This window comes from Staurois parvus, unplaced genomic scaffold, assembly GCF_062004578.1.
Source record: "Staurois parvus isolate SC_StPar_1 unplaced genomic scaffold, SC_StPar_1.0 ptg000248l, whole genome shotgun sequence".
Taxonomy (NCBI): Eukaryota; Metazoa; Chordata; class Amphibia; order Anura; family Ranidae; genus Staurois; species Staurois parvus.
This window is the reverse complement of record NW_028318044.1, coordinates 1,895,475-1,921,413: the sequence shown is the minus strand read 5'-3', so window position 1 is coordinate 1,921,413 and position 25,939 is coordinate 1,895,475. Positions and strand designations below refer to the sequence as shown.

Genomic DNA, 25,939 nt, shown 5'->3' with positions numbered 1-25,939 from the left:
AGATTGGTAAGGATTGGTAAGGATTGGTAATGATTGATGATGATTGGTAATGATTTGTAAGGATTGGTCAGAATTGTTAATGATTGGTGAGGATTGGTAATGATTGGTCGGCTGCAATTTATGACATTTTTGGTTTGGGGGTTTAATATTGCTGTAAGCTGTCAGGGAATAGAATGCAGTTCTAAGTCCCTCCAGCAGGTGGCACATCTCTTCTACAGAGAGTCATGGAGCAGAAGGAGGAGGGGTGGGGGGTGGTAATCACAGGCTGCTCCCTACACTCGGCTTACCTTCACCGCCCTGCCAGCTCCCTTGTCAAGCTTCTGATTGGCAGAAAGCTCCCATGACATCAGAGAGAGAGAAAACCCACATTGCTGGTGAGCAAAGGGAAGAAGCCGAGCGGTCATGGACAGAGGGCTATCCTGCCAGGCTGCCTGTTGCTGCACATGGGATAGAGAGCCTGCGCTGCACAGGGCCAGCCTCCCCCCCTCTGGATGGAGATGAGCCCCCCCCAGCTGCACCACATCACAGCTCACCTTGTAGGCTGATCAGGACCTCCGACTTCAGGACAGAAAGTCGGGACTTCTCCCAGCCCGGGAGGGATCGCTTTCCTCCACCTCTACCATGTTTAAAAAGAGGAGGACTGTGCTCAGGACCGGCCGGGGGGATCGCTCAGCAGTCCTGGGAAGGTGGACGAGGGGCAGCCAGTGATGTGGAGGAAACCCAGAGAGCTCCATACTCTCATCCAGATCCAGCACACAGGTACACCCAGCGAGGGGCTGCCAGGGACACCCCACAGGGACCCCCCGGACACACATGGGGACCGTGGGGTTATTAACAATCCCAGATCTGTAATAGCCAGGGAGGATTTCTAGGGACAGATCCAGGGACAGCCGACAATATCGGCATGGCCAGTACATAGGATACTCACAAATGTTACGATATATCCTTTTTATTTTGTCTTATATGTATTACTTTATATAAATTCATAATTGATGTGAAAGGATAGACAGGGAGCTGGGGGGGGGGGATTTCCAGGGACAGATCACCCCAGCCTGGGACAGCCAACAATATCAACATGGCCAGTGCATAGGACACAGTCACACACGTTACAATGTAGCTCTTTCTTTTGTTTCACTTTTCATGGATTACTTTATACAGATTCTTAATTGATGATAAAGGATTGCCAGGGAGTCTGGGGAGATTTCCAGGGACAGGTTTTCCCAGGTTGAGACAGCCAACTATAAGCATGGCCATTGCATAGGATATTAGACAAGCAGCTGGGGGGGATTTCCAGGGACAGATCCTCCCAGCCTGGGAGATCCAACAATATAGTTGCCATTGCATATGATATTAGACAAGGAGCTGGGAGGGGGAGAGATATTTCCAGGGACAGATCCTCCCAGCCTGAGACGGTCAACTATAAGCATGGCCATTGCATATGCTATTAGATAAGGAGCTGGGGGGGGGGGGGGGGGAAGATTTCCAGGGACAGATCCTCCCAGCCTGGGACATCCCACAATATAATTGCCATTGCATATATTAGACAAGGAGCTGGGGGGGGGGGGTGATTTCCAGGGACAGATCCCAGCCTGGGACAGTCAACTATAAGCATGGCCATTGCATATGATATTAGACAAGAAGCTGGGGGGGGGGGGGGATTTCCAAGGAAAGATCCTCCCAGACTAGACAGTCAACTATAAGCATGGCCATTGTATATGATATTAGACAAGGAGCTGGGGGGGGGGGGAATTTCCAAGGACAGATCCTCCCAGCCTAGGACAGTCAACTCTGAGCATGGCCATTGCATATGTTAGATTGTAACAATTTGTGACTATATCTTTTTTTTGTTTAACTATACATGTATTTCTGCATATAGATTCTCAATAAATTGATAGTAAAGGATAGACAGGGAGCTGGGGGCAGTAACAGGGAGAATTTCCAGGGACAGATTCGCCCAGCCAGGGACAGCCGACAATATAAGCATGGCCATTGCAAATGATATACTCACAGTTGTTACAATACATCTGTTATTTTTTTTTATACATGTATTACATAATACAAATTGATAACAGATTGATTTGAAAGGATAGAGAGGGAGCTGGGGGGGGGGGGGATTTCCAGGGACGGATTTTCCCAGCCTTGGACAGCCAACTGTATAAGCATGGCCACTGCATATGATATATTGAAACAATTTGTGACTATTTAACTATACATATATTTCTGCAAATAAATCCTCAATACATTGCTGGTAAAGGATAGACAGGGAGCTGGGGGCAGTAACAGGGAGAATTTCCAGGGACATATCTAGGGACAGATCCTCCCATCTTCAGACAGCCAACAATATAAGCATGGCCACTGCATATGATATAGTCACAAATGTTACAATATATATTTTTTGTTGTGGTTTTGTTTTATTTATGCATGTATTACTTTATACAAATTCATAATATAATGAAGGTAAAGGATAGACAGGGAGCTGGGGGGATTTCCAAGGACAGATCCTCCCGGCCTGGGTCAGCCAACTATATAAGCTTGGCCACTGCATATGATATAATCACAAATACTACTTTATGTCTTTTTTATTATTATTATTATTATTATTATTATTATTCTAAATGTATTACTTTATACAAAATGCATAATAGATTGATGTGAAAGGATAGACAAGGAGCTGGGGGAGGGGAGAGATTTCCAGGGACAGATTTTCCCAGCTTGGGTCAGCCAAGTGTATAAGCATGGCCAATGCATATGATCTATTGAAACAATTTGTGGCTTTACCTTTTTTGATTAACTATACATGTATTTCTGTATATAAATCCTCAATACATTGTTGGTAAAGGATAGACAGGGAGCTGGGGGCAGTAACAGGGAGAATTTCCAGGGACATATCTAGGGACAGATCCTCCCATCTTCAGACAGCCAACTTCATGGCCACTTCATTTGATAGTCACAATTGCTATAATATATCTCTTTTTTTGTTTTTTTGTTTTTTTGTTTAACTATACATGTATTACTTTAAATACATTCTTAATTGATGGTAAAGGAGAGCCAGGGAGGATTTCCAGGGACAGATTCTCCCAGCCAGGGACAGCAGACAATATAAGTATGACCACTGCATATGATATACGCACAAATGTTACAATACATTTTTACAATTTGTTTTGTATCATACATGTATTACTGTATATAAATTCATAATAGATCTTAAAAGGATAGACGGGGAGCTGGGGGGGATTTCCAGGGACAGATCCTCCCAGCTTGGGACAGCCAACAATATTAGGATATGATATACTCACAAATGTTGCAATTCTTTTTTTTTTTTATATTATTATTATTATACATGTATTACTTTTATGCAAATTGATAATAAATTGATGTGAAAGGATAGACATGGAGCTGGGGGAAGGGGGGGATTTCCAAGGACAGATTTTCCCAGCCTAGGACAGCCAACTGTACAAGCATGGCCAGTGCATATCATATATTGTAACAATTTGTGACAATATCTTTTTTGTTTAACTAACTATATACAAGTATTTCTGCATATAAATCCTCAATAAATTGCTGGTAAAGGATCGACAGGGAGCTGGGGGCAGTAACAGAGATAATTTCCAGGGACTTATCTAGGGACAGATCCTCCCATCTTCAGACGGTCAATATTAGCATGACCACTGCATATGATATAGTCACAAATGTTACAATTTTTTATTATTATACATGTATTACTTTATGCAAATTGATAATACATTGATGTGAAAGGATAGACATGGAGCTGGGGGAAGGGATTTCCAAGGACAGATTTTCCCAGCCTGGGACAGCCAACTGTATAAGCATGGCCACTGCATATGATATATTGAAACAATTTGTGACTATTTAACTATACATATATTTCTGCATATAAATCCTCAATAAATTGCTGGTACAGGATAGACAGGGAGCTGGGGGCAGTAACAGGGAGAATTTCCAGGGACTTATCCAGGGACAGATCCTCCCATCTTCAGACAGTCAATATTAGCATGGCCAGTGCATATGATATAGCCACAAATGTTACAATACATCTTTTTTTTTTTTTTTTTATCATACATTTATTACTTTATACAAATTCGTAATAGATTGACCTTAAAAGGATAGACCGGGAGCTGGGGGGGGGGGGATTTCCAGGGACAGATTCTCCCAGCTTGGGACAGCGACAGTATTAGCATGGCCTTTGCATATGATATAGTCACAAATGTTACAATACATTTTTTTTTTTTGTGCGTTTGTGTTTTTTGTTTAGTTTTTGTTTTTAACTAATACATGTAATACATTTTTAATTGATGGTAAAGGAGAGCCAGAGAGGATTTCCAGGGACAGATCCTTCCAGCCGGGGACAGTCAACAATATAAGCATGGCCACTGCATAGGACACAGTCACAAATGTTACATTATATCATTTTTTGTTTAATCATATACTTCTATAAATTCTTAATAGATTGATGTTACAGGCTGGGTTCACACTGCTGCCACTTGGGATCCGACTTGTGACCCCCCCCCCCCAAGTTGCATGACATGTGAAATCCCATGTTAGTCAATGAGAGCCGTCTTACTTGGCACTACTGAAGTCACACCGACTTTAGAAAAAGTTCTTGTACTACAAGGCGACTTCTATCAGACTTGTGCCCATAGACTTTAATAGAAGTCACCTCCAAGTGGGATGCTCATCTACATACTAATGTGATTTGGATCCGACATTACAGGAAGATTACCCGGCATTCCCTGAAAGCTGCTTCAAAGTCATACTAAATTGCACAGCAAAGTCGCACTGTAAGTTGCGCGACTTTCAGGTCGCAGTAGTGTGAACTGAGACTAAAGGTTGGGTTCACACTGCCGTGACTTGGGATCCGATTTTTTGAGACCCCAAGTTGCATGACATGTGAAATCTCATGTTAGTCAACAAGAGCCATCTTACTTAGCACTACTGAAGTGGCTCCGACTTTAGAAAAGGTTCCTGTATTACTGCAAGGCGACTTCTATCCGATGTGTGCCCATAGACTTTAATGGAAGTCGCCTCCAAGTTGGATCCTCCTCTATATTGATGCGATTTGGATCTGAAACTACAGGGAGATTACCCAGGCATTCCCTGAAAGTTCCTTCAAAAGTAGTACGTTGCCTGGCAAAGTAGCGTGACTTTCAGGTCGCAGTAGTGTGAACCGAGACTAAATGCTTGGTTCACACTGCCTTGACTTGGGATCCAACTTATGAGACCCCGAGTCGCATGGCATGTGAAATCCCTTGTTGGTCAACGAGAGCTGTCTTAATTAGCATTACTGAAGTCGCTCCGACTTTAGAAAAGGTTCCTGTACTACTGCAAGGCGACTTCTATCCGACTTATGCCCATAGACTTTAATGGAAGTCACCCCAAGTGGGATGCTCATCTACATACTAATGTGATTTGGATCCGATATTACAGGAAGATTACCTGGGCATTCCCTGAAAGCTGCTTCAAAGTGATACTCAAATTGCACGGCAAAGTCGCAGTGTAAGTTGCGCGACTTTCAGGTCGCAGTAGTGTGAACTGAGACTAAAAGTTGGGTTCACACTTCCGTGACTTGGGATCCGATTTGTGAGACCCCCAAGTCGCATGATATGTGAAATCCCATGTTGGTCAACGAGAGCCATCTTACTTAGCACTACTGAAGTCGCTCCGACTTTAGAAAAGGTTCCTGTACTACTGCAAGGCGACTTCTATCTGACGTGTGCCCATAGACTTTAATGAAAGTCGCCTCTAAGTTGGATCCTCCTCTATATTGATGCGATTTGGATCTGAAACTACAGGAAGATTACCTAAGCATTCCCTGAAAGTTCCTTCAAAAGTAATATGTTGCCTGGAAAAGTCGCGTGACTTTCAGGTCGCAGTAGTGTGAACCGAGACTAAATGCTTGGTTCACACTGCCTTGACTTGGGATCCAACTTATGAGACCCCGAGTCGCATGGCATGTGAAATCCCATGTTGGTCAATGAGAGCTGTCCTAATTAGCATTACTGAAGTCGCTCCGACTTTAGAAAAGGTTCCTGTACTACTGCAAGGCGACTTCTATCCGACGTGTGCCCATAGACTTTAATGGAAGTCGCCTCTAAGTTGGATCCTCCTCTATATTGATGAGCAGGGGCGGACTGACAACTCATGGGGCCCCTGTGTCCTTGCCCAAACTCAAAAAAGCCTATGAAAAAGGTACCAGGGGCATCTCATGGGGCCCCCTACCGGTGCCCGAGTTTCCAAATGGTCAGTCTGCCCCTGTTGATGAGATTTGGATCTGACATTACAGGAAGATTACCCAGGCATTCCATCAAAGTAGCACTCAAGTCGCACAGGTCGCAGTAGTGTGAACCAAGACTAAGGCTAGGTTCACACCTATGCAGTTTGCGTTTGAGCCGTTTCTGCATTGCGTTTTTGCCGCGTTTTGCGTTTTTCCTTTCTTGCTGCTAGGCAGATTTAAAATGCTGCAAAAAACGCACTACATGCTTTTCTGCAGCATTTCCATTGAAGTCTATAGAACAAAAAAATGCAATTTTATTGTCTTCAAAAAAGTCCCGACCCTTTCCAAAAAATGCGGAGATGTGAACGTGTCCCATAGGAAATCATGTGAAATGAAAAGGGCAGTGAGTATGGGTTCACATAGGGAATTCGCAGCGCATCAGAATCGCATCCCATTCATGCGAACCACTGCGGGTGTGTATGTTAAGTTACAGCACCCCGAAATCGGTCCGCAAAATGTGGTGCGATGTGCAGAACCGGAACACGTAGGTGTGACTCCCCGTGCGATCCGATTCTATCTTGGACAAAAACAAAAGGATCCTTCACCTTTTTGGTGCGGATGCTGTGCGATTTGAGCCATACAAAATCTATGACTCAAATCGCACCGCACAGAATTTGTATGTGATTTGCACAGGATTGCGGTGCGGTTCCTGTGCGAATCGCATGCGATATACCACACATGTGTGAACCCAGCTTCAGGGGAGGTTTCCAGGGACAGATTCTCACAGCTTGGGACAGCTGACCATATAAGCATGGCCATTGCTTATGATACAGTCACAAATGTTACAAAATAGAAGTTTTTGTTTTGTTTTATCATACATGTATTACTTTATACACATTTCATAATAGATTGATGTGAAAGGATAGACAGGGAGTCGAGGGAGATTTCCAGGGACAGATCCTCCCAGCTTGGGACAGCACACAGGTACTCCCAGCAATGGACTTCCAGGGACAGAATCAGGACCCCTCACAGGATGCCACTCTTTACACATTTTTCGTAACATTTGACAATCCCAGATCAGTAATAGAGAGAGCCAGGGAGGATTTCCAGGGACAGCTGGCCATTGCATAGGATACAGTCACAAATGTTACTTTTTTTGTTTTTTTATTATACTTTTATTTCTCTGTACAAATCCATAATTGATTGCTAACAAAGGATAGATAGGAGGGGGGGGGGTCCAAAAACCAGCCCCACCAGCTTGGGACAATAGATAATTTCATGTAAATATATAGAATGCAGGGGCGGACTGACAACTCATGGGGCCCCCAGGCAATAAGGGATCATGGGGCCCCTGTGTCCTTGCCCAAACTCAAAAAAGCCTATGAAAAAGGTACCAGGGGCATCTCGTGGGGCCCCCTACTGACCCCGGGCCCTCAGGCAGTGCCCGAGTTTCCAAATGGTCAGTCTGCCCCTGATAGTATGTAATGACTCATGTTAGGGAGAATTTGTCCCTGGAAATCCTGTCTCTGTCTATCTTCTTCCATCCATCTATTTCTGCTCTTGGATTGTCCTATTTGTATAAAGGAATATATTTCTTACAACACATATCGTTGGATTGTAAATTTCACATACAAGATGCAATGTTCATGCTTTATATTCGCTGCCCCAAGCTGGGAAGATGTGTCCCTAGAAATCCATCAGGATCTCAAGCTGTCTATCCGTTGCCATCCATTGCTGATCTTAGATTGTTACATTTGTATGAAGAAATCCATTTTATAGCAAAACTATCAATGTATTGTACATTTGTAATGGAACCAGGGGCGGACTGACAACTCATGGGGCCCCCGGGCAATAGGGGATCATGGAGCCCCTGTGTCCTTGCCCAAACTCAAAAAAGCCTATGAAAAAGGTACCAGGGGCATCTCATGGGGCCCCCTACTGACCCCGGGCCCTTGGGCAGTGCCCGAGTTTCCAAATGGTCAGTCCGCCCCTGGTTCACACTAGGCGACTCCAAGTCATGCGATTTGGAGTGCGACTTTTACACTCGGGTCACATGGAAGTAGTGTGGGAACCTTTCCTGGAGTCTCCGCGACTTCGGAAGTTGTAATTGGAATGGCTGCCATAGAAAAACATGGCTTTTCACATGTCCTGCGACTTGTTTTGGGTGGCAAGACATGTGGGTGTCGCACGTCAGATCCAAAGTCGCAGGAGTGTGAACCGAGCCTAAATGTTACAAGACAGCAATGTGTTCCTTTATACAAATGTAGTAGTTGGTAGAAAAGGATCAACCGTTTGACAGTCGGGGGGGGTTCTAGGGACAGCCCCCCCCCTCCCATTCTGGGACAGCTAACAAAATAGGCATGATCATTGTCTGTTACATGATTATATGTTACATTACATCAATATCCTTAGAAATGTCTTTATACAAGTTCAGTAGTGGATGGAAAAGTATAGACGGGGGAGATTTCTAGGGACAGATCCTCCCAGCTTGGGATAGATGGGGGAGATTTCCAGGGACAGATCCTCCCAGCTTGGGATAGAGGGGGGAGATTTCTAGGGACAGATCCTCCCAGCTTGGGATAGACGGGGGAGATTTCTAGGGACAGATCCTCCCAGCTTGGGATAGACGGGGGAGATTTCTAGGGATAGATCCTCCCAGCTTGGGACATCTGAAAATATATTCATGATCATTGCATATTTTGCATCTATATATTCTACAAGATATAAATATTTGTTAAAAATAGATTGATACAAACACAATAACACATTAATGGAAAAGTATAGGCGGGGGAGATTTCTAGGGACAAATCCTCCCAGCTTGGGATAGACTGGGGAGATTTCTAGGGATAGATCCTCCCAACTTGGGATAGATGGGTTAGATTTCTAGGGACAGATTCTCTAACCTTGGGGTACACGGGGGAGATTTCTAGGGACAGATCCTCCCAGCTTGGGATAGATGGGGGAGATTTCTAGGGACAGATCCTCCCAGCTTGGGATAGATGGGGGAGATTTCTAGGGACAGATCCTCCCAGCTTGGGATAGATGGGGGAGATTTCTAGGGACAGATCCTCCCAACTTAGGATAGATGGGGGAGATTTCTAGGGACAGATCCTCCCAACTTGGGATAGACTGGGGAGATTTTGAAGGACAGATCCTCCCAGCTTGAGATAGACGGAGGAGATTTCTAGGGACAAATCCTCCCAGCTTGGGATAGACTGGGGAGATTTCTAAGGACAGATCCTCACAGCTTTGGATAGATGGGGGAGATTTTTAGGGACAGATCCTCCCAACTTGGGATAGATGGGTTAGATTTCTGGGGACAGATTCTCTAACCTTGGGGTAGAAGGGGGAGATTCCTAGGGACAGATCCTCCCAACTTAGGATAGATGGGGGAGATTTTTAGGGACAGATCCTCCCAACTTGGGATAGACGGGGAGATTTGGCTCTGAATGTAGTTCTTTATACTGAGGACTATCAGCCATACTGCGGCCCCCTGTGCACCATCCTCTGCACAGTCCATTATCCTGCTGAGGATCTCTCCCTTCCCTTCTGCTGGGACTGTTTGATTTTCCCTCCTGCGGCCAATAAAGGATCTTGTAGCTGGCGAGGGCTGGCAACACCTGTACAGTGTAACCTTGTGATCTAATCCTGCACTCAGACACAACAACCTCTGTGTGTGCAGGGAGACAGACCACGGCACACGTGCAGGAGCCCCCTCCTCCAGATCATCTGCCTGAGAGCCCTACTGCCATTGTTGGGCTAAAAAATGCTACTTGTCTGGCTGATTCAGTGGCTTCAGCAAGTCTCTTCTTTCTGACCTAGAACTGGCTTGCTGGGGGGGGGGTCTTCATTGGCTGCATGCTTGTTCTAGACCAGTGAGGCCACAAATAATGTGCTGGATAGAATTTTGGAAAGGAGTACAGCAATGACAGCCTGTGTATCTTTCATTACAGGTTTCCTTTAAATATACTGGGGAGGGAAGGGGGGGGGGTGAAGCACAAGACCACCTTCCTTGCAGGTCTGCCTCTGTCCCCTTTTACTATACTGGTGTCTTATTTTATAGATTTTAAATAAATGTCCCACTAGAAGCAGCGACATCAGTCAGCTCCGCCCTGAGGAAGGTATTGCCGGTTTTAGGTCGCTCTGTTCAGTTCCTAAATCTGAAGAAGTTACTTGTAGGATTGAAAATATACAACCTCTAGAATACGAATTCTGATGGCCGTCCATGGGATTGCTTTATAATCATTTTTAAATACATTTTACAGATTAGTTTTGTTTTCCTGATAGTTGTTGTGGCTGCTGGGACAGTCAGTTTTCTTCATGATCAGAATATTAATTATTATTCCACAAATAAACATACTAGAAAAATTGCTAGTGATATTTTAGATTTATTAACAAAAATGATTATTGATTTTGTTAGTATTGTTATTAAAAAATATATAATTTCTTATTGTTATTGTTTGATAATAATAATAATCATTTAAAAAAAAAAAACCTACCAATAATGTTTTTGTTAATAAAACTAACAAATAATAATGTTTTTGTTAGTATTAACAAAAACATTATTTTGTTAATAATAATAATAATAATAATAACAACAATAATAATAAAACAATAAAACAAACAATGTTTTTGTATTATTGGTTAGTTTTATTATTATTGTTATTATTATTTATTATTATTATTATTATTATTATTAACAAAATGTTTTTGTTAATAAAACTAACAAATAATAATGTTTTTGTTAGTATTAACAAAAACATTATTTTGTTAATAACAATAATAAAACTAACCAATAATAATAATGCAAAAACATTATTTGTTTTATTAAGTATTAACAAACAATTATTATTAATAGCAAACGATAACCTTTTTATTAATAATAAAAACTATTAACAAACACATTGTTTTTGTTCTTAATAATAATACTACTAACAAACAACAAATATCACCACTACTAGAAAATTTATATTTCTAGTGTGGGTTTTTTTTTTTGGCATTATAACAACTATGATGACACAAGAAAAAAATACAAAGCTAGAAAAAGTATTTTTCTAGTGATTATTATATCACACACACAAAAAAGCACTTTCCCTTTAAATCTTCACATTTTCTTGTACAGTTTTTAACTTCCTTATTAACCTTTTTAGAAAAAAAAAAATTTGCAGAATTTTTGCACTTCCCTTTTTTAAATGATTGAGATGATGTTCTTGATGCTTTACTAGTGCAGAGGTCCTCCAACTTCTATTTACTTAGAGAAGTCATGAGCAGTTATAAAAAGTGCTAAATATGGGAAATGGTACTAAAAATACTTACAGTATCTCTACAGCCAAAACTTTTTATCCATTCTGAATGGGGGGGGGGGGGGGTTAAACTGCTGTCAGTTTTTATTTTGCCATTTCTGTTAATTAGGGATTTTTCACCATCTTTCCTGTAGACTCATCAGGAGGTGAGCGGATGTCTTTCCAAAGTGAGGGGAATCCGCCTCCTAGTTGTCATGAAACCATTGCCCCCAGTGGAAGACTTTCCCCTCTTCAAAATTTTGGGTTTACCCTCCCTTTCATTATGGTGACATTGGTGATCAGGAGAGGGAATCTCCCTCATGGGGGCACAGGCAGCAATAACAATCCAACAGGGGTTCTAATCCCTCACCACTCTTTTTTTTTCAAATCTAAAACAAAACGTTTTGTCTTTAGTTGTAGTTTAAAAAATTACTATAAGGCAATTTTTTTTTCTTTAGTTTTGGATAGAGTGGAGATGGATTAGAACGCCTGTCAGTTTTTACTGCTGCCTGTGTCCCCGTTAGAGAGATCCATCCTCTCTATTTGTCCTGTTTACTACCATCATTGAAAGAAAAGAAAATCCCAAAAATCGGTTGTTCCCAAAAAGATGGTGACTTGGGGTGTCCCCAAGGAATTCCTTTTAATTTGCAGGGATTTCCTCTCACTGTTTGTCTATGAGACAGGAAGTGAAGGGAAATCTCCGCTATGAGACACAGATGGCAAAAGAAAATCTGACAGGGGTTAGAATATGAATATGGTTAGAACTCTTCCAATATGAAAAGGGGGAAAAAAAAAGTTTTTCCTATAGTTCTACTTTAAGTATTTTAATGGTATAGTATAAATTAAAAATGTTTTCTTCGTTATGTAATTATGTGTAATGCAGCGACAGACTTGTATAATAATGTAGTGTAAAGAGCAAAATTCATTCACCCATAGTGATCTGGCTTAGGGCTTGTTTACACCGTATTCCCTGTATTTAATGATTGACAAATATAATATTGCCATTTTTTTTTGCATTACTATATATTTATTTTATTATTTGTCATTTGTGGGCATGGGGAAAAAATAGAAGTATTATTCTATTGAGTTAAACTATTTACTTGTTATCTATTTTGTCTTTTATGTTTTACGTGTATATACATTTTTTGAAATTATTTATTCTATTGAGTTGCATTTTATTTATATATATATATATATATATATATATATATATATATATATATATACACACACATTAGGGAAGGAAATAAGTATTTGATCCCCTGCTAATTTTGAATGTTTGCCCACTCACAAAGAAATGATCGGTCTAAAAATCGAATGTTCAGTGTATTCTAACACTGAGAGATAGAATAGCAACAAAAATTTTTAAAGAAATGCATGTCTAACAACTGATGACTGATTTGCATGTTCATGGGGAAATAAGTATTTGATCCCCTATCATTCAGCAGGATTTCTGGCTACCAGGTGTCTTTCATACAGGTAACAAGCTGGGATCAGAAGCAGTCTCTTAAAGGGAGTGCTGCTAATCTCATTTTGTTACCTGTATAACAGACACCTGTCCACAGGAGCAATCAAACAATCAGATTCCAAACTCTCCACCATGGCAAAGACCAAAGAGCTGTCCAAGGATGTCAGAGACAAGATTGTAGACCTACACAAGGCTGGGCTGAGCTACCAAACTATGGCCAAGCAGCTTGGTGAGAAGGTGACAACAGTGGGTGCAAATGGAAGAAACACAAAACTACTGTCAGTCTCCCTAGGTCTGGTGCACCATGCAAGATCTCGCCTCGTGGAGTGTCAATGATCATGAGAACAGTGAGGAATCATCCCAGAACTACACGTGAGGATCTTGTCCATAATCTCCAGGCAGCTGGGACCACAGTCACCAAGACAACAATTGGTAACACACTACGCTGACAAGGATTGAAATCCTGCAGTGCCCTCAAGGTCCCTCTGCTCAAGAAAGCACATGTCCAGGCTCGGCTGAAGTTTGCCACTGAACATCTGAATGATGCAGAGGAGGACTGGTTGAAAGTGTTGTGGTCAAATGAGACCAAAATCCAGCTCTTTGGCATCAACTCAACTTGCCGTGTTTGGAGGAGGAGGAATGCTGCCTATGACCCCAAGAACACCATCCCAACTGTAAAACATGGAGCTGGAAACCTCCTGCTTTGGGGGTGTTTTTCAGCTAAGGGGACAGGACAACTGCACCGAAAAGGGACGATGGACAGGGCAATGTACCGTCAAATCTTCCCTCAGCCAGAGCATTGAAAATGGGTCGTGGATGGGTGTTCCAACATGACAATGACCCAAAACACATGGCCAAGGCAACAAAGGAGTGGCTCAAGAAGAAGCATATTAAGGTCCTGGAGTGGCCTAGCCAGTCTCCAGACCTTAATCCAATTGAAAATCTGTGGAGGGAGCTGAAAATTCGAGTTGCCAAACGTCAGCCACCAAACCTTAATGACTTGGAGAGGATCTGCCAAGAGGAGTGGGCCAAAATCCCTCCCGAGATGTATGCAAACCTGGTGGCCAACTACAGCAAACGTCTGAGATTGCCAACAAGGGATTTGCCACCAAATACTAAGTCATGTTTTGTGAAGGGGATCAAATACTTTTTTGATCGGTGCATCATTTGTTAGACATGCATTTCTTTAGAATTTTTTGTTACTATTCTGTCTCTCAGTGTTACAATACACCTACCATTCGATTTTTAGACCGATCATTTCTTTGTGAGTGGGCAAACATTCAAAACCAGCAGGGGATCAAATACTTATTTCCTTCGCTGTATATATAATTTTTTTTTTTTTTTTTGGTTCTGTTTTTTCGTCCTTTTTTTTTTAAATTTTTTATTGCATGTTTTTATTATTTATTGTACTGAGTTGTATTATTTTTTATATATATATATATATATATATATATATACACACACACACACAAACAACCTTATTAAATCAACTTGCAGTATCCAAACACATGCTGGGCTCTTGCTGAGAGTTGGATGCCCCATGTGGCTTCCAGGTTGTTGGTTGAAGCCCACCATACTAACCTCTATCTACCTTTATTGGCCCAATGGCAGTTACTTATGTCTGTGTCTCTTCCTACCTCTGCTCCAGGTTGACCATGGTAGCTGGGATCCGATCTCTGCTCCTTCTGCTGCTTTATCAGGTGCTGCTGGGTTGTTGCACCGGTCTGATCCCTGAAGTGGGAAGGAGGAAGTACACAGAGTCTGGCCGGGCGTCTCCCCAGGAGTCACAGGGCATCCTCAACCAATTCGAACTTCGCCTGCTTAATATGTTTGGCTTGAAGAGAAGGCCAACCCCTGGCAAAAACGCTGTAATCCCTCACTACATGCTGGAATTGTACCACCTGCACTCGACCCAACTGGCCGAGAACCAAGACAAGCCCCCCATGGATTATCAGAAGGAGCGTGCAGCCAGCCGAGCAAATACAGTCAGGAGCTTCCACCATGAAGGTAACAAAAAAAAAAAAAGCCTTCCCATAGTCCTTTTCTAGGCAAAGAAAGTCTACAACCTTGCATCCTCTGAGGAATAACAGATCCCAATGTCAAAAAAGGGCATGCTGGGACTTGTAGTTCTTGAGTGGCTGGATGGTTGTAGATGATCCAAGCCAGATCTTTTCTCCTGCTGTCTGACTTGGCATGCTTGCTAATTAGTGTTTCACTCCTAATCATTTAAAAAGTCTTTCAGGCGAATTTATTTTAACATAATATTTTCAAAAAGTTTTTTTTGTTGATGACCCTTGAGGTGTCCATTGTGGCCAGCGAGACACATTCAAGTGGTCAGTATCCATTCGGTCCAGTGAGACACATTCAAGTGGTCAGTATCCATTGGGTCCAGTGAGACACATTCAAGTGGTCAGTATCCATTGGGTCCAGTGAGACACATTCAAGTGGTCAGTATGCATTGGGTCCAGTGAGAAAGGGCCATGTTTTGGATATCACCATGAGTAAGTTGTGGATAAAATGAATATATTGCCTCAGATGGTTGGTTGGTTTTGGATAATTGGACACTCATGAAATGCAAGTGTGTCTAAACTCAGAAACTACAATGTAATATATTGTATATATTGTGGCTTTCCAGTCCATAGGTGAGGTGGTTGCGACTTTCCAGTCCATAGGTGAGGTGGTTGCGACTTTCCAGTCCATAGGTGAGGTGGTTGCGACTTTCCAGTCCATAGGTGAGGTGGTTGCAGGTGTTTTCGTTTTTCAGGCTTCTTTATTTTTACTTGCACTTTACAAGTCTCTCGGTGATCCTAGGAATAACACACTTCCTAGGTTGGCTACACTCGCTCCCTCCACTGTATCTCTGGGAGGGGGAGCCGTATTTGTCACCCAGTCTTGACTTAAGACATGACTTCCTTTACATGGGCAGCACAGTGGCTTTGACTGTATGCACCCTGCGGGTGGAGGCCACGGGTACACCATCTAATTTTTCTGCTGGCAGCCTGTTAAACTCTAGGATAGTCTGAGAGCTGCTATGACTGGACGGTGCACCTGTGTCCTCCACCCACAGCTAAACGCCCAATGTGCGCGAATGCTCGGAACGCAAGCATTTGTATCTGGCGCATATTGTCCTAAAACACATATGTCAAACACAAGCCCCCACGGGCCAAATCCGGCCCTCCAGGCCATTTCACGTGGCCCTCGCAGTTGTGGCACCCCCTGTGTCTCCGCCCCTACCTTGTCTTAGCAGTTAGCAGCAGAGAGGAGGAGAGCACTCCTACAGATCCTGCACTTCTCCATGCAGCTGTGGAGGGGCTCCTCTCCACAGTCTCAGCAGCAGAGAGGAGGAAAGAACTCCTCCTACAGATCCTGCACTTCTCCATGCAGCTGTGGAGGGGCTCGTCTCCACAGTCTCAGCAGCAGAGAGGAGGAAAGAACTGCTCCTAAAAATCCTGCATTCCTCCATGCAGCTGTGGAGGGGCTCGTCTCCATAGTCTCAGCAGCAGAGAGGAGGAAAACACTCCTACAGATCCTGCTAACCACGCAGCCACTGTACATTGGGTGGGTTAGTCGTTTACGGCACAGCATTTCTGGCAGGATCAACAAGTATTTTCTGTGATGGCTGAAAATGTTCTCAACCTGAAAAAATAAAATCAAACTAATGCAGCCACTGCACTCCAGGACTATTACGCTGCAATATAATACAGTTTTGGTTTTATACATCCTCTAAGGAAAAAGCAGATTTACCCTTTTGGGCAAATATAGAAAGATTTTATCGGCATAATCAAATTAAACACAGAAAAGATGCTATTTACAATATACATAGTGCTTCACCACCATCACTTGCAAGATCTAATTTTTTTTTTTTATTATGTTCACCTGTTCAATTGCTTGGTAACACAAATTGCTAATCAACCAATCACATGGCAGCAACTCAATGCATTTAGGCATCTAGACGTGGTGAAGATGACTTGCTAAAGTTAAAATTGAGCATCAGAATGGGGAAGAAAGGGGATTTAAGTGACTTTGAACTTGGTATGGTTGTTGGTGGCAGACAGGCTGATCTGAGTATTTCAAAAACTGCTGATCTAGTGAGATTTTCACACACCACCATCTCTAGGGTTTACAGAGAATGGTCCGAAAAAGAGAAAATCTCCAGTGGGTGGCAGTTGTGTAGAGGAAAATGTCTCGTTGAGGTCAGAGGAGAAGGAGCAGACTGGTTCCAGATGATAGCGATAGTAACTCATGTCACTATGGACCGAAATCTCTAAAGAAATGTTTCCAACACCTTGTTGAATCTATGCCATGAAGAGTTAGGGCAGTTCTGAATGTAAAAGGGGGTCCAATCCGGTACTAGCAAGGTGGACCTAATGAAATACCTGGTGAGTGTACTTTGACATGGACATTTATTTCTATGCTAAGGTGGCAATGTATTTTAGGTGCGGTTCCTGGATTACCAAATAGGCCGAGTAGGCACTAGCCTATGGGCTCAACACTTTTTAAAATGGTACTAAACCCAAGACCCTGCATTCGCTATATCCGCTCTCCCCGGACCCTGCATTCATTGTATCCGCTCTCCCCGGACCCCGCATTCACTGTATCCGCTCTCCCCGGACCCCGCATTTACTGTATCCGCTTTCCCCGGACCCCGCATTCACTGTATCCGCTTTCCCCGGACCCCGCATTCACTGTATCCGCTTTCCCCGGACCCCGCATTCACTGTATCCGCTTTCCCCGAACCCCGCATTCACTGTATCCGCTTTCCCCGGACCCCGCATTCACTGTATCCGCTCTCCCCGGACCCCGCATTCACTGTATCCGCTCTCCCCGGACCCCGCATTCACTGTATCCGCTCTCCCCGGACCCCGCATTCACTGTATCCGCTCTCCCCGGACCCCGCATTCACTGTATCCGCTCTCCCCGGACCCCGCATTCACTGTATCCGCTCTCCCCGGACCCCGCATTCACTGTATCCGCTCTCCCCGGACCCCGCATTCACTGTATCCGCTCTCCCCGGACCCCGCATTCACTGTATCCGCTCTCCCCGGACCCCGCATTCACTGTATCCGCTCTCCCCGGACCCCGCATTCACTGTATCCGCTCTCCCCGGACCCCGCATTCACTGTATCCGCTCTCCCCGGACCCCGCATTCACTGTATCCGCTCTCCCCGGACCCCGCATTCACTGTATCCGCTCTCCCCGGACCCCGCATTCACTGTATCCGCTCTCCCCGGACCCCGCATTCACTGTATCCGCTCTCCCCGGACCCCGCATTCACTGTATCCGCTCTCCCCGGACCCCGCATTCACTGTATCCGCTCTCCCCGGACCCCGCATTCACTGTATCCGCTCTCCCCGGACCCCGCATTCACTATATCTGGTCTCCCACAGTACACACAACATGGAAATGCAATTATTGTAGTAAATATAAACTGCTAAATATCTTTTATCAGCAGTATATAGCAGTCTTGACCTCTGACCCTCTGTGTGGACAGTGCTGATTTGTTAAACTGAGCATGTGAGTCTAGTGACTCTGTACTATTAGCAGATGGATTGGGGACAGTAGAAGGGGAGGATCAGAGAAGACAGGATCAAACAGCCTTTTTATGCGATGGATTAACCCATTAGGTTCCAGGGAGTATAACAAGCATGCTTTCTTGCATGTACAGACTGATTTTACTGTTGTGGTTTAGTAACACTTTAAAAGCTCCGCAAGAACAGGCCAAAATAATATTGATTTGATCTTGAAAGTAAATTTACAATGAAGCTTTTAAAGCTTAGTGTAGCTGTTGACTTTTAATGTTAGGACACTTGCCTATCCAGGAATCCAGCGCAATGCTCACCAAAGCTGTCTCATCGGCCGTCTTTGGGTCCAGGCAGGGGAGTGTTTACCACAAGGCAAACAAGGCACTTGCCTAGAGCGGCATTTTTTCAGGGGGGTAGCACCTCCCCCCCAGAAGAAGGTATACGGGAGCCAGGTGGGATCCAAGAGAGGCTGCTTGATGGTGTATGTAGAGCCTGACTCTCGTTCCCGGGAATGTCTGGAGCTTTGCAGATGAGTGTGTTTCTCTTTCTCTCTATCGCCGAGGGGTAGTGGAAGGCTCTCCTGGGTGGAGGGCAGGGTTGTTGTTGGTCATTGTCAGGCTCTTCCAGGAGGGGGAAGGGGTGGTTATTTTTGGTCAGTGTCTATGGGGGCAGACAATTTTTGTGTTGGCAAGGGCAGCACAAATCCTAAATACACCACTAGGTCCAGGTGCCAGAATGTTGACTTTGGGAAGCTGGCTGTGACTGCCTGTGGCTTCACATGTGCATGAGCAATCCACACTGTGCTTTATGAATGGTCCCACAGCTTTCTGGGACCTATGTCATGTCCCAGAAGGCTGCGGGGAAGGGGAGGGGGGGGACTTCCACTTGGATCACCGCTGCTTGTCAAACTTAGGTACCCCCCTACCAAAAATTAAGTGCCATAATGTAAGAGAGGGGAATTTAAAACCAAAGATAGAAATACAATGGATCAACTCAAAGAAAGTAAAACTTTACATGAAAGATTAGATAGAGAAACTCCAGTATTAATGGAATGTACCCAATAACACCTTTAAAGTCCATAAACCACCGACATCAGGATCCTATTACAGTTTCTCTTAAAAGCTCATCTTCAGCCAGCTGTCAGTAAAAATTATGGTGCAACCTACATCTGTGTGTAATGTACGGTAGTGATGGTCTTCTACATCTATCGGCCAATGCGCACAATACTTAACTCAATGTTATCCCACTAGAACGCCTGCATGAGAAACCTCCAGAAACCTGCAAGAGGGGCCTCATGATTTCGACTGCCTAGGAGCCTTCACCAAGTTTAATCCTGCACTGGGGTTGTCTGCTACATAGCAGCTACTGCTGTGTCATTACTAGAGTCGTCTTGGGGCCCATTCACACCAGATTCATTGGGCTGGGCCATACTAACCCAACACTTAGAGAAGGCAGAAAGCCTTGTTACCTATCATGGTAGTCCACACCATCTTGCTATGGGGGTGTGCTGGAAAAAAGGCATGGTTCAGCACAACGTGGTACAATGCAGTCCCCTCCATCACACCGCTCGTTGGCCATCAATACTGAGTGGAATGAGGTTCTAAAATAAAAACCCCAAAAGCTCCAGTATGACGTGTGGTGGGGCACGCTGTTGATTTGAACAAGGCCTTAAAGCCCATCTTCAGGCATTAGAAATAAAATCTACCCTTACAGTTGGGCCCCCCACACACTACAAGGGTTAAAAGCTCATTGTGTGTAGGGGGTACAGGAACAGACAGGATGACTTACCCTAACTAGCACTCTCTGCTCCTTGAAGCACTAATCTTGGGATGTATCATGTACAATGAAGGGCTATTAACCCTGCATTGTGCATGGGGAGGATGCATGCAACTACCAACAGGAGTGCCTTTGGGAGGAGACTGCAAGGGGACTGTTTGTACCACTGTAGGTACCCTGTTGGAGCAGGGAATAAGCTCCCCTAGACTGAGCATTTAATGGGGGGGCACTGTGCATCTATGTTGTGTTTTTTGTTTTTCTAATCCCTGGCCTCAGGGTTTAAACACAGTACCCAGTGTGGATGCATTGGGACTTTTTGTAGGTGATCTGGCAGTTCAGGGTCGTAACAAAATACATACTAATAGCTGCTGATATTTACCATCCTGTGGAATCTAGAGCTGTCTTCCCTGCAGCCAATTCTTCTCTGTGAATCCACAGTGCTGCCATCTTGGATTTGGGAACCAGCTGAGCGATACTTTGATTTGTGGGGGAAGATTAATTTAAAGGGGCATGCGAATTGATAGACGTCATGTAGTGCTCTTTTTTTACTGAAAGAGATCGGTGAACATTAGTCATGGCATGTTTACGACTTATGTGAATGTGACAGAAGAAACACAGCACTGCCTTTAGCCTGGGGGGGGGGGGGGGGGAATAAAAACACTCCAAAAGCAGTCATATGGGGGTATACACATGCCTTGGTTTGCATCACCGTGTGGCAAAAATGATCTCTGCTGTTTCATTCGGTGGGCAGTACTGCCCAACAGATGTGGCCCATTCAAGTGAAACCCAAATATAACACTCCATCCATCAAATGCCCTCCTAAAACTGATCCAACCGCCCATTTCTCTTAGAAGAGCCAAAGCTTGTGTAAATGAACCCTCAGTCTGTGCCCACCCTTCTTTCACTGCCCAGTTTCTATGCTGCCTCCATGGTCCACTCTAGGGGCTTTACCAAACATAATGGTTCCTCAGCACTTGTCAAATACTCTCTAAAAACCAATCCACCATGTATTTCTCTTAAAGGGGCCAACACTTGTGTGAACAAGCCCTAAGCGCGTGCCCACCCTTCCACCATTGCCCAGTTTCTGTTGCCTCCATCCCACCCTTCTTTCATTGCCCAGTTTCTCTGCTGCCTCCATGATCCACTCTAGGGGCTTTGCCAAACATAATGGCTCCTCAGCACTTGACAAATACCCTCTAAAAACCAATCCACCATGTATTTCTCTTAAAGGGGCCAACACTTGTATAAACTAACCCTAAGCGCGTGCCCACCCTTCCACCATTGCCCAGTTTCTGTTGCCGCCATGGTTCACTAAAGGGGCTTTGCTCGATTTCCTGGCGGTTTAACGTTTGATAAAGCCGGTTCTTAATTGCTTCTAAACACATTTTACATGTGTGCAGCCTATGCTGCCTTCAACTCCAATTAGTGAAGCTTCAGTTTCACTGCTAATTTCTACCTTGTGAAGTTTATCCACTCCTTTGACCCTCGTGAGTCCCTCAGTTTGAGTTCCAAACTGAGAATTCCCACCGATTAGATTTCATCTTTTAATGCTAAACGCAAAGCAAATCCTCTAATTTACAGTTGATCTGAGGTTGTTTGTAGCATTTTCTAATCCTTATCTAATCCTCGTGAGATATTTAGACAATTTGTAAATGCCTTGTTTTTTTACAATGACTTTTTTTTGTCTTTTGTTCAATCTTGGATGGTCTCTCTGAGGCTATAAGATAAATCTCCCAAAAAGCCTGATAATGGCCTTGCAGCAGCTGTGTGCTTGGCTGCGGTGCATCTCTGAACACAGATGAAATGATTATGCTATGGAGTGCAAGAGTCTTTTCATACGGCATCTTTTTTTATTGGGTAGAAATCCTTCCTGTAGTCTTGCAAGTATTCCAAGCAGGCCAAGCGTGATCGCTTAATTTAAAGAAAACTATTTTTCTTTTTTTCAGGATTTAATGCCCATCTCTGAGAAACTTGAAAATGATCCCTTCCAGTGGGCCTGCACCCACGATGCAAGGGTTAGCAGCTCATTTAGGTACATTGGAGAGAAGGGAATTTACTTACCTGATCCTCTGTTACCCCAGCAGATGGCGCTCCCCCATGCTTAAGCAGTGGACTGTCCCTCAGCAGTGTCATGTCCAATGCAAGACCCTGCATGGACCCTGCATCATTCTTGCTGACCTCAGAATCTTAGACTGCTGGAGCATGGAGAAGACATTGGGGGGACTATCTAGCAGCTCGGAGGATTGGATAAGTAAATATTCGTTAAGTCCCCTAGACCTAAACGAACAATTAGCCTTTGCAGTGTGGGTGCAGGCCAAGTGCAAGGGATCATTTTAAAGCTTCACAGAGTTGGGCTTTAAATTGGCCACACACCGGTAGAATTTAATTTGAAAAATATTTGTTCTCTGAACATTCCTTCGATTCGATCCCACTGTCAAAAAAAAATCAAGGTTTTGTTTTGTTTTTTTTGTTTTTCAACTGCAGTGACAAGAAAATTTGAAGTTGCAAGATGGAAAATTTTTTAAATTCTAACTGCGAATGTGGTTTTCATTTGGGGAAAATCATACATATTGTAATGAATCCTCCTTTTTTTTTTTTCTTTTTTTTTTTTTTTTTTTTTTTTTTTTTTATAATATTTTGGGGTTTCAATCAAATTCGCATTTCTTGACAAAATTTGAAAGGCTTTCGTATGAAACTTGTTGACTTAATGGTAATAATTCAATAAACCCTTACAATGCTATTTTTTTTTTTTTTCTGGCTCTTTAAAAGGTCCTGCGCCAGATGAAAAAATCCCTGCTGCCCATTTCAGTAGCTTTACCAACAGGTGTATCAGATTCATGCAGTTCTTAATAGCAGCACTTTGGATGCACCAAATTCAAAACGAATGAAGCTGGAGGTAATTAAGACCAACTTAAACTTGTCATACAGAGATGGGCAGAGTCCCTGTCTCTGTGCACTGTGTAGCAGAGCGGCATGTTTGCCACTGCTACCCCTCCCCACCATCACAGCCAACAGGCTCCTAGCAACCAGAGATGCTAACAGTGGGCAGATCCTGATGGGACAACTAAGGAACTAGATCCCCGTGAGGTCCGCTTTATCCTCAGATTGACAGCAGGCAGTAGGCGGACTAATAGACAGCCTTCTGTCGGCTCTGAATTGACTAGTGTCAAACACTCAGACATGAAGGACTAGTGTCTCCATTGGGCTTCACCCACCCAGCTTCAAAAGTTCTAGGCTGCTGTCTGATACCGGGGCAGTGGTGGGAGAGATCTCAGCTACACTGAGGATGGAATATCCATATGGATACTGCGGGTTCAGTGTGTCTCCATGCATGGTTCTTGCCCCAAATGCATGCACTTATTCCCAAACAGAACATGAACCTATCACCCTCACCAACATGTGTCATAGACATTATTTTTGAATTCCACATAATGATGGACAAAAAGAATGTTCTGACAAACAATTTCTCAATTTCCGTACGTAGGTTAATTTAAATCCCCCTAGAAGCGTATTTAAAGCCAAACCTCCATTTTGTATTTTTTTTTTTTTTTTGCTCCTGAACCCTTAGATTACACCTATTGACTGTGCTGAAAATTGTCTCCCGAACAGAGAGTGAATGGAAATTCAAAATTTTTGAGTTGTCACAAAAACATTTGGTTGGTCTTCTGTGTTCCTTGCTTTGGTCACTGGTTTCTGCTACCTACCTCCACATCACTACAGGACAGGGGCGGACTGACCATTTGGAAACTCAGGCACTGCGTCAGTAGGGGGCCCCATGAGATGCCTCTGGTACCTTTTTCATAGGCTTTTTTAAATTTCGGCAAGGACACAGGGGCCCCATGATCCCCTATTGCCCAGGGGCCCCATGATCCCCTATTGCCCAGGGGCCCCATGAGTTGTCAGTCTGCCCCTGCTACAGGACAGTATAGATGTCTATTTTCTCAACCTTTTTTACATGGAAAAAACCCTTAAAGCGGAGCTCCAGTCTAAATCTAAAAAAATAAGTCAGCAGCTACAAAAACTGTAGTTGCTGACTTTTAAGAAACACACTCGCCTGTCCCTGGATCCAGCAGTGTCCTCACCACAACAGTTTACACCGGCCGTCCTCTCTCCCTGGCGCCGGCATCTTCAATGTGGGCCCCCGGCTGTGAGAGCTTGCGGCTTCACAGCCGGGTGCCTACTGCGCATATGCTAGTAGCGCATGCACCTTGTGAATGGTCCTGTAGTCTTCTGACACCTGTCATGAGTCCCTTAAGAGTGCAGGGAGGGAGGACAACTCTCGCTCACGATCACCTAGGCCAGGGGGTCTTCAAACTATGGCCCTCCAACTGTTGAAGTATTACAAGTCCCATCATGCTTCTTCCTCGGAGTCTTGCCAGTGGCTGTCAGTCTTGCAAGGCCTCATGGGATTTGCAGTTCCCCAACACCTGGAGGGCCATAGTTTGGAGACCCCTGACCTAGGCGATCACAAAGGTGCCAATCCTTAACCACATGCTTCCCAAAGGTGCCAATCCCTAACAGGGAGGGGGCGCGAGGCCTTGCCCCTTTTGAGTGCAGCTCAGCTTTAAGTTGATTTTCAGGGTTCAGAGGACCCCTGATAATTATTTACAGCTCACAGTATAATAGTGTGACGGTCAGTGGGAAGAATGCTCCTAATATTTGTGGTCATTGGGGAGACTCCCCCATACAGCTAGTTAAAAAGATAGAAGTTGGCTGGGGAAAATGGTGGGAGTTCGAGGGGACACAGGAGATCAACACTCCTGGAAGTGTCATTTTCCCAGCAGACATGGGGGGGGAGATTATTAAGCAACCAAGAGGAATTTAGCTCTCTCTAGTTATCCCAGCAACGCTGAGCTCAGCTGCTGCTGGGATAGGCTAATAGGGAGAGGCCATTGTGCATGCACGCTTTTGGAACCAGAAGTGCCCTTGCTCCTGCGATGCTGGAGATGAGCACCAGCAGTTGCTGTGTCCTGCAATTAACCCAGGACGTAAGGATGAACACATTCGTAGTATTTGGACCAAGGTACATGGAGAACAGAAATGGCCTACAGGTATGGTATCTGCAACTACCTATACATTTATATGCACTGTGCATTTTTGTAAATTACTGGGTCCTCTCATCTGCATGGGCCAGTTTCTGTAAAAGATGGACTTCGGTTATAAACCGGACCTTAAAGCCCAACTTCTGCAGATGACCAGTTTTCTAGGGGTGAGCACAAACGTCATACCCACCTGATCCAACGATCCTCAGGAAAACCATGCTCCCCCACAGTCCAGCGGTTGACTGTTCTTGTCTATGGAGTGTGCTCTGAACATGCTGACATCAGGAACAGTTAATTTACAAGACCACTGGAGTGCGGTGTTGCAGGACCAGTCTTGTGCGGGGAGACTTGGCCTGTCAGATAAGTATATCTCTGTTGTCCTCTTACATAGTTAGTCTGGCTGAAAAAAGACAAAAGTCCATCCAGTTCAACCATTAAAAAAAAAAAGAATCCTATACACACAGTTGATCCAGAGGAAGGCAAAAAAACCCAGCAAAGCATGATCCAATTTGCTCCTGCAGGGAAAAAATTCCTTCCTGATCCCTCGAGAGGCAATCTGATATTCCCTGGATCAACTTTACCTATAAATGTTACTATCCAGCAGGGGCGGACTGATA

General features: G+C 44.1%; 1 protein-coding gene across 1 annotated transcript in view; it reads left to right on the top strand.

Moving 5' to 3' along the window:
• The first annotated feature begins 394 nt into the window (after nt 1-394).
• The window catches only part of BMP2 (bone morphogenetic protein 2), a 77,249-nt gene continuing 51,704 nt past the window's right edge, over nt 395-25,939 (top strand). Inside the window, exons 1-2 of the mRNA XM_089680624.1 lie at nt 395-759; nt 14,631-14,989. Coding sequence (XP_089536750.1) covers nt 14,638-14,989 — 352 coding nt within the window. The 5' untranslated portion in view covers nt 395-759; nt 14,631-14,637. The remainder of the gene's footprint in view (nt 760-14,630; nt 14,990-25,939) is intronic.